Source organism: Enhydra lutris, unplaced genomic scaffold (genome assembly GCF_002288905.1).
Source record: "Enhydra lutris kenyoni isolate GAN:26980312 unplaced genomic scaffold, ASM228890v2 scaffoldscaffold48, whole genome shotgun sequence".
Taxonomy (NCBI): Eukaryota; Metazoa; Chordata; class Mammalia; order Carnivora; family Mustelidae; genus Enhydra; species Enhydra lutris.
In genome coordinates, this window is record NW_019154132.1 from 10,788,866 (window position 1) to 10,803,486 (window position 14,621).

The 14,621-nt window shown below is 39.2% G+C and overlaps 1 protein-coding gene across 1 annotated transcript in view; it reads left to right on the plus strand.

Moving 5' to 3' along the window:
- LOC111156687 (synaptonemal complex protein 2 like) overlaps positions 1 to 14,621 on the plus strand; it is a 105,798-nt gene that overhangs the window by 6,472 nt on the left and 84,705 nt on the right. The window contains exons 6-9 of the mRNA XM_022517716.1: positions 716 to 853; positions 1,267 to 1,386; positions 5,523 to 5,627; positions 5,982 to 6,006. Coding sequence (XP_022373424.1) covers positions 716 to 853; positions 1,267 to 1,386; positions 5,523 to 5,627; positions 5,982 to 6,006 — 388 coding nt within the window. The remainder of the gene's footprint in view (positions 1 to 715; positions 854 to 1,266; positions 1,387 to 5,522; positions 5,628 to 5,981; positions 6,007 to 14,621) is intronic.

Sequence of the window (14,621 nt, forward strand, 5' to 3'; positions counted from 1 at the left end):
AGGGAACCTGCTTCTCCCCCTCTTTCTCTCTCTCTGCCTGCCACTCTGCCTACTTGTGATCTCTCTCTCTCTCTCTCTCTGTCAAATAAAATCTTAAAAAAATTGTATATTGGTAATTTAACCTGTGAGAATGAAATTTTATAAAAATGGAAAAAATCCTATCTTTAGAGTACAGATACTTAAGGGTCTGTTCAAATGCATGTATTTAGAAGTAGGTCTTGGCTGATGTTCAGGTGGAAAAAATTTCACTCATTATGACAATTCACATACTTAGTCAACAACCTGTGATTGTGAAATTCATTTTCTTCAAATTCTGTCATTTGTGTCACTCATAATTTGCGTTTTTAGTGTCTTAGAATTTCTAACCTTAATAAGGATAAAGTCTCTTCTCCCATAGATATCTGGACTTTTAGTTCACTCTAAGTCAGTGGCTCTCCAACTTAGCATGCAATTTGGCGAAGCCCTCCCCGACCTCTTCCGATGTTTCTAATTCCTAACCAGTCCCCAGGTGATGACCATGCTGCTGGTGGTCCACAAACCAGGTTTTGAGCTTGTTGGCTTAAGAGAGCTTGCAATCATTGGCTAAATGATTTACTGTTCAAGGTAGAACTACATTTATCCTCTATTAATTCCACACTGAATTATTGATAGAAATAGGACTATGAAACAAATATTCTTGGGGGGGAAATAATTTGCAAACTATTCAACTTTCCAGCTTCAATCACTTATTATGGATGCTTTCCATGATAAAGGATTTGAGAAAATAAAAGAGTATTTTCAACAGAGAGAAAGCCGCGTTCCTCAAAAATACAATCATCTTGTATTCTATTATCTTGACAGATCCATAAATAAGGCAAGTAAAGTTGATTGTGTGGGGGGGGGAGGGGAGGGAGAATACCAATGTGTGATTATTCTAAATGCTTCCCCACCCCACAAGTTTTATTGGGGGTATAATTGACCCTTAGCGCTGTAACTTCAAGGGGTATGATATAGTGCTTTGACTGACATGTATTGGGAAATGATGACCACAACAAGTTTATTTAACATCCGTCATCTCATAGATACAAAATAGAAAATTTCCTTGTGATGAAGGGCACCTGGCTGGCTGAGGCAGAAAAGCAAGGGGTCATGAGTTTGAGCCCCATGTTGGGAATAGAGATTACTTAAAACCTGCAAGAAAAAAAATTTCCTTGTGCTGAGAACTTTTAGGATCCACTCCCTTCATTTTCATTGTAAGGTTCTAACTTTGTGTGGTCTAATACCCAGCAACTGGAGAAAAATGAATTTCGGCATGTTTCGCTGTTGCTGAAATGTCTTCAACGATTCTTCATTGACGGCCTCAAAGAAGAGGAGCCTTTGCTGATTGAGCAGGGACTAATCCCAAAGATAAGGGTCTTGTTTTAATTTTGTATGGCGTTGGGTCATTTAAAGAACTGGAATGAAACCAGTTATCTAGTTTGGTAGTTTGTTCCTTTGCAATTGAACTTGAAAAATTGGTAGGGATGCCTACCGCCTTTATCAGCAAACATGAAGTTCAGGATAGGTTGTTTGGTATATGTGCTGAGTGCTCTGGGAGTCTGCAGGGATGAGCCCAACCTTCCCTCTTCTCCCCTTGACCAGCCAATGTTGTAGTCGCAGGTTTTAATTATTTTAGTGAATTTCACTTGAATATAGCCTGAGTCGGGAGTAACTATTACATGCTCCCCCACTCAAAGGCTCGAAAAGCTATTTTAATAGATATGAGTAACAAGACTGATTTTGGATAAATGATCAAAGACTTCCCCTTGTTACAGCCTATTTTTTCAACCCTGAAACTCAGTTGAATCTGAGAAAACAAGGAGCAAAAATACTTATACTTATTAGAATGCTTATTCTATCTCCACTTCATGGGGGGGGGGTTAAGGGGGTAGGAGAATAAATGAAACAAGATGGGATCGGGAGGGAGACAAACCATAAGTGACTCTTAATCTCACCAAACAAACTGAGGGTTGCTGGGGGGAAGGTAGTGAGAGGATGGTTGGGTTACGGATATTGGTGAGGGTATGTGCTATGGTGAGTGCTGTGAAGTGTGTAAACCTGGCGATTCACAGACCTGTACCCCTGGGGATAAAAATACATTATATGTTAAAAAATGCTTCTTCTAATTCAGGCAGTTGTGACTGTTTATTCTGTGTTTTAGGGATTAACGAGAGGGTACTATTATGCTTTGACAATGGCATCTGGAAGCAAAGCAGAGTTCATCAAATCTCTTGTTATATCCCTCTTTTCATGAGCAGACTTTGCAGCCCTTTTAGATGTTGATTTGTTGGTGAGGAGATGGGGGAAGATAGAGGGGCAGGAGCCTGATCTGGCTGGTTCCAAAATCCCCCCCCCCCAACCAATCTCTGGTCTCTAGTATCTGACTTTTAGTAAGACCAAGTTGGCACGCTCGCTTCAGCAGCACATATACTAAAATTGGAACAATATGAGATTAGCAAGGCCCCTGCTCAAGGAAGCAGAGAAAGTCCGTTATCTTACGGTTTCACATACTTGTGGAACATAATATAACGTGGAGGACATTAGGAGAAGGAAAGGAAAAGAGAATTGGGGGAGGTTGGAGGGGGAGAGGAACCATGAGAGTCTGTGGACTCTGAGAAATAAGGTTTTGGGGGGCATGAGGGAGGCTGGTGGTGGGTATTAAGGAGGGCATGTATTGCCTGGAGCACTGGGTGTTAGACATAGACAACGAATCTTGGAACACTGCATCAAAAACTAATGTATTTTATGGTGACATAACAATAAAATGAAAAGTTAGTCATAGATGAGCATATGGAATATGATTTATTCATATGAAATTCAAGGCTAAACTAACCTGTGGTTCTAGAAGACAAAATAGTGGCTAACACTGGTGGTGATAGTGATTAGAGAGCGGCCCTGGGAAAGTTTATGGAGTGGAAATGTTCTATATCTTGATATGATGTGCGATTACATACTGTATATTACCATACATAATTAAAAAAATATTATCTGTTTAAAAAAAAAGACCAGGTTGGCTCAGGGAGATCTCCCTGTGCTCCACCACCTCCTTTTTTTTTTTTTTTCAAACTTTAAAATGACTCTAACTATGTGTCACCTCACCTCTGGGGGTTGAGGGAAGAGCAAATAAACACCAGGCTTTCCCTAACTCCTCTCAGGGATTTTAAAACTGTTAGGAGGGCGGCGGAGAGGGATGAATCTAAGGATTTTGCTTAGGTAAACTATATATTTCATTTTGCACATACTGCCTCCTAACTCCCTCATATAGTTACACAGATGACAGGAGATGGGGAAGAGGAGGTAAAACCATTTCAAAGGAAAGGGAACAGGATACACACACACACCCTCCTCCGTGACTTGGAACCCTAAGCTGATTGTTTTTTTGTTTTGTTTTGTTCTGGGGCAGGGGAAGATGAGTTGGGATCTGTCCCAACCTGAATTTTCTGTTTAGATTTTAAAAATACTCCTCCAAGGGGTGCCTGGGTGGCTCGGTGGGTTGAACCTCTGCCTTCAGGGTCAGGTCATGATCCCAGAGTCCTGGGATTGAGCCCGCATTGCATTGGGCTCTGTGCTCCACAGGGAGCCTGCTCCCCCACCCCCTACTTGTGATCTCTGTCAAATAAATAAAATCTTAAAAAAAAAAAAAAAACCTCCAATATTTAAAGGGTCAGATCAAATTTCCACTGGAGTTTTGAAATCAAATGGAAATTTCCATATTCTGTTGGAATTCTGCTTGGTGATGGAAATTTGAGAACCAGAACTTAGGCACATTCTAAAGCATGTTCTGTTTCATGTAAGTTTTGGCCAAAGAAAAATAGATTGATACTATCAAAGTGGATGGGATACTAGATTCTATACTTTTTTTTTTCTATTTATTTGACAGAGATCACAAGTAGGCAGAGAGAGGAGGAGAAGTAGACTCCCCGCTGAGCAGAAAGCCCGATTCTGGGCTCGATCCCAGAACCCTGAGATCATGACCTGAGCCGAAGGCAGAGGCTTAACCCACTGAGCCACCCAGGCGCCCTTAGATTCTATACTTCTAAAGTTGATTAGTTTTGCAGGTCAACTCAAAAGGTACTGGGAAATTATTCTCCCCAGAGTAAGAATTTCCTATGGAAAGGAACCTATTTAGTCCTGTACCCTAGGATCCTGGAGAATTAAGCAACTTGTCTTCTACCATATGTATAAGTAGTACCTAGTACATCTGTAAATGACTATTTTGTCTGGTTTCTGGTAACCCCACAGCTGTGGGGACATGTTTGATCATGGCACAGAAGTAGGTCCAGAGAGTGATTTTCTAATCCCAAGTCTTGATCAGATAATGTGGCACTGCCCTCACTTCTCTGAATCTCTGCTCAACATATTCTCATGTGCTGAGAGAGGAATAGGATTTAGGGTGGTAAATGGAATCATGACAAATATACTTAAAAGCACAACATTCAGAGTAGGACTATAGGAAGGGGGAAATACCGCCTTAGCAGTGAGTTCCGTTGTATAGAAGGCTTTTTTCTCCCCTTAAGCTGTTGGAGAAAAGTTTGCTTCAGAAGGTGGATGGTTCAATCTAGTTCAAATCTTTGCCTGGTTTGAGATCAAAAAAACATCCCTTAGAACTCAGTAGTGGCCCTCCCCGCTCACTGTGCATTAGAAGCCCCTGGAGAGCTTTTAAAAGCCCTCTCTGGTTCCCACCACCGGAGAGAGTGATGTACTGGGTCTGTGATGGGTCTCTGGCATCAGGGGTTTCAAAGCTCTCTGGGTTTTCCTAATGTACAGTCAAGGTTGTGAATGGATTGGTTTGTCTATGGTCCCCAGCTGGGTTCTTGGCTCCAAAGTGGACCAAGTTTCCAAGGCTCACTCCTCTAAGCATTTTTCATTACAAACTCCTCTTACTACATGTTCAATTGAAAATGTCAAACTATGCACACATGATTATTTTTATAAGCCAAAATGGTCTAAAGGTGGCCCTCCCTTTTTTTGAATAAAGATTGTAGGAGGGTTTATATGAGTTTACTTTAAATCCTACCAATCCTAGCAACTTAATAGGAATGTGGATATATGTTCCTACAGGAAAACAAATCTCCAATTAGCTGGAAGCTTTTGGCAGAAGATTGGCCTGAAGCATATATACTGTACTAAATTACTTCTGGAGCACTTTGTAAATTCTGCATATTCTTTGAATAGTCTTTCTCCAACCTCCCAGATGACAAGAATTGCTGCTGTGTTGGGGAGGCTCATTTATCTCTTAATCTTTAATCACCAGACCCTATATAGGACTTCTTGGCATCAATCCTGGCCAACCCTTGCTGGTATCTGACAATTAGTACAACTCTCTAGTGGTAGGACTTGATTCTGGAGAGTTCTAGATGGAGGCCTTAGTGGTCTAACTGAAATGTTCTAGAAACCTGTCTCTAAAACTATTTTGGTCTGGTAAAAGATTTATGAAACTTTATTGAATAGACAGTAGTTACACGGCCACAGAAAGTTCCATCATTGTTTCTTCTCTTGTGTACATGGTTTCCTGGTTTGAAAAAACAACCGCACTTCTGACCACGGCAGAGTCAGCGTCCGACACATCCCTCACTGATGTTATAGAAGACTTCTTTGACACAGCCTTGGTAAGGAAGCAAGGACAGATGCCATTGGTAATTGGCAGGAATCTTCAAGTTACTTATAAAACTTGTTTTCTAAGATGTGGGTTTTGCCAATACTCTCATATTTTATTAAAATACATGAAATAGAAACCATATATAACCAATGCTATAGAAAATGATTTCTTTTCATGCATACATTATTGACCTATTTAAGGGAGAGAAGCTGATTTTTAATAGTGACTGAAGGTCAGGTAGGATTTCTTTTTCCTACTAATGAAAGTCTGCTCCTGTCTATTAGAGAAATATCAGGTCTAATGAATTAATATTATAGTTGATAATGGTTTATAAAATAATACAAGCTTTACTTTTTCTTTCTAGATTATTTCCAGGAGTAGTAGTAAAGGTAAGTATATTTATAACTAAATTGACTATTAGAATATTCTGGTATAAATATTCATCTAAATAACCTATAAAAGTAAAACATGTTTCAGTACTTAGCTTTATTGACCCCCTGCCCCAGATTGTCCTATGGTAATTTTGTTATAAAGTAACAGATTTTGTTACAAAGTATGTCTTGATTTGCCTGAGGTCCATTTTATTTTATATTAAATATTTTTAATGTGGGACACCTTGGGGGCTCAGTTGGTTAAGTGTTTGTCTATGCCTCAAGTCATGATCCCAGGGTTCTGGGATGGAGTCCTGGATGGGGCTCCCAGCTCAGTGGGGAGTTTGCTGCTTCCTCCCTCTCCACCGGTACCCCTGCTTATGCGCTTGTGCACGTGCTCTCTCTCGCTCTCTGTCAATGTTTAGAAGAAAAAAAAAAGTTTCAACATAAGTACAGTTGACTTAGAGTTTCGGGGGTACAACATAGCAATCTGACAATTAGGTACATGACTTAATGCTCTCTATGATGAGTGTGGCTGCTCTGTCGTCTTATAACATTACTGCCGTATTGTTTATACTCTCTGAGAAGGCATTCTAAGACCAAAGAAGGAAGAAGGCCTTCTGTACTGTTTACACAGCTATATTCAGGATAACTTACTGATGGGGGAGGGGGTGGGATGGAGCAGACCAATGATCCCCGAGCTAGGCAGCTGTTCGCTGCCAAGTCCGGACCTTAATCCGCAGCCTGTATAGCGAGGGGCATGGGGGCGTGGTGGTCGGGTCAAGGGTAGTTATCTCAAGCCGTACCAGCTGTGCACCGGATATCTGTACTAGTTCTCTGCAGTGGGGGCTTCTGGGCCTTACTTAAGGGACGGTCAGAATGAGACTGCGCATTCCAGTCAGGACACCCCTTCCCCATGGGGCATGGAGCATGGAGCCCCGAGGCAGGTCACGGCGCGAATACAAACAAGACACGGAGTCGGAGGCCAGAGATGGAGTTTGTGGTGTTAGCACTCCTCTGGCTGTACTTATCAACTCTGACTTGTGACAGGAGGTTTGTAACTCTGGATCCCCTTCCTCTCTTTTGTCCATCCCCCACCCACCTCCCCTCGGGCAGTCACCTTTATCCTTTGCATTTAAGAATCCGTTTGGTTGTTGTTCATTTATTTTCTGGATTCCACATAGAAGTGAAATCATGTATTTCTGATTTGTTTTACTTAGCGTTAATGCCCTCGGGTCCATCTGTGTTGTAAATGGCAAGAAATGCTCTTTTTATGTTTGAGTTCCAGTCCATAGTATCTACCATATCTTTTCCCATTCATCCACTGATGGACCCTTGAGTTTCTCCTGTTGCTTGGCTGTTACAAGTAATGCTGTTATAAACATAGCGGTGCCTATATCTTTTCAAATTAGTGTTTTCATTTTCTTTGAGTGAATACCTAGTAGTGAAACGACTACATCAAAACGGTATGTGTAATTTTTTGAGGAACCTCCATACTGTTCTCCAGTGGGGCTGTACTGGTTTTTGTTCCCACCAACTGTGTACAAGTGTTCCCTTTTCTCCACATCCTCACCGACATCTTCCCTGTATATACCTGCCTCTTTTGTTGTAGATTGACTAGATGAGTAGGAGTTTCTCTGGCCTCTGTTCTCTGTTGCACTAGGTATATATTTTTGTGCTAGTAATACCATACTGCTTTGATTACTGTAGCTTTGTAATATGGTTTGAAATCTGGAAGCACGATATCTCCATCTACTTTCCTGAGATTGCTTTGTTATTCGGTATCTTTTTTGGTTCCATACAAATCTTTAGATTATTTGTTCTGGTTCTGTGAAAAATACCATAGGTATTTTGCTAGGAATTGCATTGAACCTGTAGATTACTTTGGGTAGTATGGACATTTAAACAACATTCTTCCAATTCATGAGAATGGTATATCCATTTATTTGTATCTTCAGTGGTTTTTTTTTTAATGTATTACTGTTCTTAAAGTATAGGTCTATCACCTCCTTGATTAAACTTATTCCTAAATATTGTAATGCAATTATAAATGGGATTTTCTTAGTCTTTCTACTAGTTCATTTTTAGTATATAGAAACACAACAGATTTCTATATATTGATTTTTTTTTTTTTTGGTACCCTGAAAATTTGTGAATGTTTAAAAAAATTTTTTCAGCTTCTTCCCTTCTTAAAAAAATTTAATTTCAATATAGTTAACATAGTGTTATATTAGTTTCAGGTGTACAACATAGTGATCTAACAATTTTATACATTAGTGCTCACCATAAGTATATTCTTAATTCCCTTCACCTATTTCACCCATCTGCTTGCCCACCTCCCCTCTGATAATCATCTGCTTGTTCTCTGTAATTAAGAGTCTATTTTTTGGTTTGTGGGTTTTTTTTTTCTTTGTTAAATTCCACCTAAAGGTGAGGTCGTATGGTATTTGTCTTTCTATGGCTGGACTATATTACTTAGCATTTTACTCTCTAGATATTGTTGCAAATGGCACAACTTCATTCTTGTGGCTGGACAATCTGTTCTCTGTGTATACATAATATATACATACATACACATGCCACATTTTTATCCATTCATCTATCGGACACTTTGGCTGTTTCCATATAAAGTGGCTATTGTAAATCTACTGTAAGCATAGGGGTACATCCTTCCAATTAGACTTTTTGTATTCTTTGGCTCAATACACACTAGTGTGAATACTGGCTCATAGAACTTTCTGCAGAATCTCTATACTGTCTTCCACAGTGGCTGTACCAGCTCATGTTCCCACCAACAGTATGAGAGAATTCCTTTTTCTCCATATTCTCGCCAACACTTGTTTCTTTGATTTTAGCCATTCCGACAGGTATGAGGTGATATCTCATTACAGTTTTGATTTGTACTTTCCTGATGAGTGACATGGAGCATTTTTTCATGATGAGTGATGTGAGTATCTTTTCATGGGTCAGTTGGCCATCTGCATGTTGTCTTAGAAATGCCTGTTCATGTCTTCTGCCCATTTTTCAATTAGGTTATTTCTTTGGTGTTGGGTTCTAGAAGTTCTTTACGTATTTTGAATACTAACCCTTTACTGGATATGTCATTTGCAGATATCTTCTTCCATTCAGCAGGTTGTCTTCTAGTTTCATTGGCTGTTTCCTTCATTGTAGGGAAGCTTTTTATTTTGATGAAGTCCTAGCAGTTTATTTTTGCTTTTGTTTCCCTTGCCTCAGGAGACCTATGTAGACAAATGTATGGCTGATGTCAGAGACCTTAACACCTCTGCTCTCATCTATGGTTTTTATGGCTTTTAGATCTCAAATTTAGGTCTTGAATCCATTTTGAGTTTATTTTTGTGTATGGTGAAAGTAATCTGGTTTTATTCTTTAGCATATAGCTGCCCAGTTTTCCCAGCACCAGGTGTTGAAAAGACTAGACTATCTTTTTTCCCATTGAATAGTCTTTCCTGCTTTGTCAAAGATTAAGTAACCATATAATCATGGCTTTGTTTCTAGACTTTCTATTCTGTTCTGTTGACCCATATGTCTGTTTTTGTGCCAGTACAAGACTTTTTTGTTTACTACATTATAATGTGGAAACTGGCATTGTGCTACACAGTTTTTTCAAGATTGCTTTGGGTATTTGGGATCTCCTGTGGTTCAGTACAAATTTAAGAATTGTTCTAGTTGAGAAAAATGCTGTTGGTATTTTGATAGGGATGGCATTAAATCCGTAGACTGCTTTGGGTACTATAGACATCTTAATATTCTTCCAATCTATGGGCATGGATTATCTTCCTCTTTGTGCCCTCTTCAATTTCTTTCCTCAATGTTTTTTAGTTTTCAGAGTATAGTTCTTAACCTCTTTAGTTACATTTATTCCTAAACATTTTGTTTGGTGTAGTTTTCCATGGCATTATCTTCTTAAGGTTTCTTTGTTTCTTCATTATTAGTGTATAGAAATGCAATGGGTTTCTGTATATTGATTTTTATATCCTGCAACTTTACTGAATTCCTTTATCAGTTCTAGTTTTTTGGTGGAGTCTTTAGGTTTTCTATATAGAGTACTGTCATCTGCAAATAATGTGTTTTACTTCATTCTTACCAATTTGGATGTCTTTTTATTTCTTTAAGTGCTGGGGCTAGGACTTCCAGTATTATGTTAATAAAAGGTGAGAGTGGGCATCCTTGCCTTGTTCCTGACCTTAGGGGAAAAGCTCTGTTTCCCTCTTTGAGTAATGATGATAGCTATGGGTTTTTCATAAAAGGCCTTAGTTATGTTGAAGTGTGTTCCCTCCAAACCTACTTACTTGAGGGTTTTTATCATGAACAGATATTTTACTTTGTCAAATGTTTGTTCTATGCCTATTAAAATGTTCTTATTCTTTTATATTTCATTAATTTGTGACCCAAAATACCCTTATATCCCAGGAATAAATTTCACTTGATCAGACTGAGTGATTTTTTTTTTTAATATATCCTTGGTTTCTTTGTTAATTCTTTTTTTAAAAAAGCTTTTTGTCTGTGTTGAGATAATTGGCTTGCTCACTCTTGTGGGTGTATGTGGTATCTTTATCTAGTTTTGGGATCAGGGAAATGTTGGCCCCGTAGAACGAACTTGGAATTTTCCTTTTTATTTATTTATTTTTGAGAACAGTGTGAGAAGAATAGATATTAACTCTTTTTGCCCCACCCTAACTTTTTAAATGTGAGTTGGGGGAGCACAGGAGGAGGAAAAGGAAAGAGGGCAGCAGGGTGGGGGGAGAGAATCTTAAAGATGAGTTTTTTTTTTTTTTTTAAGACTTTATTTATTTGACAGAGATCACAGTAGCAGAGAGGCAGGCAGAGAGAGAGAGGAGGAAGCAGGCTCCCTGCCAAGCAGAGAGCCCGATGCAGGGCTCGATCCCAGAACCCTGAGATCATGACCTAGAGCTGAAGGCAGAGGCTTAACCCACTGAGCCACCCAGGTGCCCCAAGGGGGGAGAGAATCTTAAGCAGGCTTCATGCCAAATGCAAAGGCCACCGCCATGCTCAGTCTCACAACCCTGAGTTCATGACCTGGGCTGAAATCCAGAAACCCGGGCACCTTGGTATTAACTCTTCGAATGTTTGGAAGCTTCTCCTGTGAAGCCATCTGGTCCTGGACTTTGTTTTTTGGGAATTTTTTGATCACTGGTCCAATTTCATTGCTAGTAATCAGTCTGTTCAAAATTTCCCCTTCTTCCTGATGCAGTTTTAGAAGGTTATATTTCTAGGAATTACCCATTTCTTCTAGGTTGTTCAGTTTGTTGGCATACACTTTTTAAAATAATCTCTTGTTTGTATTTCTGTGGTATAGATTATTTCACTTGTGACTTTATTTGGGTATGGAAGGATTTTTGTTGGTCTTGTGTTGCTGCTTGAGTCTAGCTAGAGGTTTATCAATTTCCTTGATCTTTTTCAAAGAACCAGCTCCTGGTTACAAATTTTCTTCCTTTCAGCACTTTGAATACATCATACCATTCTCTGCAGGCCTAGAAGGTTTCTGCTGAAAGATTGGCTGTGTTTGGTTTGTTTCCTCAAACATATATAACTATTTTGCTGCTTCTAAAATTCTCTTTATCACTGTATTTTGCCATTTTTACTGCTATGTCTCAGGGTGGATTTCCTTGGGTTGATTTCTGCTGGAAGCTCTCTATGCCTCCTGGATATGGATATCTGTTTCCTTACCCAGATTAGGAAAATTTTCAGCTCTTACTTCTTCAAATAGATTTTTCTGCTGCCTTTTTGTTCATCTCCTTCTGAGATCCCTTAATGTGATTGTGATGGGGTTACTGAGCTTCCTAAGTCAATTTTCATTTTGCCTAATTTTTTTTCACCTGCTCAGTTTGATTACTTTCCATTATTACCATCTTTCATGTTAATTCACTCCTTTCCTTTCTTTAACCTATTTATTTCACCTAGTATATTTTTAACTTATTTATTGTGTTAGTCTCTGGTTCTTTTAAGATTTATTTTAGAGCATGCATGTGCATGTGCACATTTGGGGAAGGATAAAGGGAGAGGGAAAGACTGTCACAAGCATAGTCAATGCTGAGCACAAAGCCCAAGACAGGACTTGAACTCACAACCCTGAGATCACAACTGAGCCCAAACAGAGTCAGACATAACCAACTGTGCCATCCAGGAGCTGCTCTGGTTCTTTTTACTTTTTTAAGATTTTTTTTTTTTTAAAGATTTTATTTATTTATTTGACAGAGAGAAATCACAAGTAGGCAGAGAGGTAGGCAGAGAGAGAGGAGGAAGCAGGCTCCCCGCTGAGCAGAAAGCCCGACGCGGGGCTCGAACCCAGGACCTGGGATCATGACCTGAGCTGAAGGCAGTGGCTTAACCCACTGAGCCACCCAGGCGCCCCCTTTTTTAAGATTTTATTAGAGTGCTCACAAACTGAGTGAGCAGGAGAAGAAGCCTCCCTGCAGGGAGCCTGATGCAGGGCTTGATCCCAGAACCGGAGATTATGACCTGAGCTAAAAGCAGACACTTAACCAACTGGACCTCCCAGTTGCACCCGTCTGGCTCATGATTTTGTGATTTTTTTTTTTTTTTTTTTGGGGTGTGTGTGTGTGTTTAATCTTAATGGTTTCTCTGATATCCTCTACTCTTAAGTCCGTTGTATATTTTTATGATCATTACTTTGAATTTATCAGCCATATTAGTTATATTCACTTTACGTCTCTTTTCATGGTCTTTTCCTGTTCTTTGGAACATTCGGTCTCATTTTGTCTAATTTTGTCTGTTTGTGTGTTTGGAAAGTCAGCTATGTCTCCTTGTTTTTTTTTTGGTTTTTTGTTTGTTTGTTTTTTACCAACAACAAAACAAAAAAACAAAACAAAAGAACCCCTCCAAAAAACAAAACAACAACAACAAAAAAAACAGCCTTATGAAGGAAAGGCCCTACATTATCCTGTAGTGCAGTGTCCCCTCTTCACTAGAACTTGGTGCTTTAGAGGGTATCCCCTATGTGTTGTATGTACCCTGCTGTTGTGGGAATTCACCTTTTTTGTGTGGGAGTCCTTGGCATGATAGTCTATGTCTCTCCCTTCATTTCTGGGGCTTCTCTCTTCCACCTGCCATGAATGGCTGCTGTCAGTTTTGCTCTCCACTTCCTCTCCACCCTTCTTATCTTCTCCAATGTGGCCTCTTCTATACCTAATGTGGAGTTTGTTATGCCTGTCTTCAGGTTGTTTTCTGGGTTATTTATGCTGTTGAGTGTTAACAATTTATATCTGTGGGAGGAGGTCACCTCAGGGTTTTCTAACCCCACCTTCCCTGTAATGGAAATAGTTCATTTACATTTAAAGTAATTATCGATAGGTATGTATTGGCATTTTAATTGTTTTTCAGTTTATTTATGTATCTTCTGGTTTCTTCTCCTGTGGTTTTTTGTTTTTTGTTTTTTTTTTGTTTTTTTTGTTTTTAAAGATTTTATTTATCTATTTGAGAGAGAGCATGAGAGAAAGGATGGTTAGAGGGAGAAGCAGACTCCCTGCTGAGTGGGGAGCCTGACACAGGTCCCAGTCCCGGACTCGAGGATCACAACCCGAACCGAAGGCAGTTGCTCAACCAAATGAGCCACCCAGGCACTCTTCCCCTGTGGTTTGAAGGTTTTCTTTCGGGTTACACTTGCATTTTTTCTTCTGTGTATGTGTCAGAGGTTTTTTTATTTATTTATGACTACCATTAGGTATATATGTCCTCTTGTGTGTACATAGCAGCTTTTATTAAGTTGATAGGTACTTAAGTTTGAAAACATTCTAAAAGCACCACATTTTTACTCCACCTTCCATGTTTTATGTATATGATATATTTTGCATTGTCTTATTTTGTCTACCCTTGACTGTTTTTCCCTGTAGATCAGATTGTATTACTACTGCGTGTTAACAAACTGGCTTTATGATTGAATCCACTATAATTATAACTGCTTTTACCTGTGAATTCTTATAACTTTCTAGTCATGGCCTTTCCTTTTCAAAGAATTCCCTTTAACCTTTCTTGTAAGGCTGGTTTAAGGGTAATGAAAACTCTTAGCTTTTGTTTGGGAAACTTTATCTCTCCTATTCTGAATGATAACCTTGCTGGATAGAATACTCTTGGTTATAGGTTTTTTTCCTATTAGCACTTTGAATATATCATTCCATTACTTTCTGGCTCACAATATTTCTGCTGAAAAATAAGCTAATAGCCTTGTGAGGTCTCCCTTAAATGTAACGGTTTTTCTCTGCTGCTTTTAAAATCCTCTAACTTGTTTTTGTCATTTTTAGTATTTATGTGTCTTGGTGTGGACCTCCTTGGGTTTACATTGTTAGGATTTCTCTGTGCTTCCTGGGTCTGGTTGTCTGTTTCCTTCTCCAGTTTAGGGAATTTTTCAGTTATTTCTTCAAATAAGTTTTCTGCCCATTTCTTAACTCCTTCTGGGATCCTTACAATGCGAATGTTATTGTGGTTGATGATGTTGCTGAATTCCCTTAACCTATTCTCATTTTTCACTTTTTGCTGTTCAGCTTCGTTCTTTTCCATTACCCTGTCTTCCAGATCAGTGAATTGTTCTTTTGTCTCTTCTAATATACTATTGATTCCCTCTAGTTGTTTTGTTT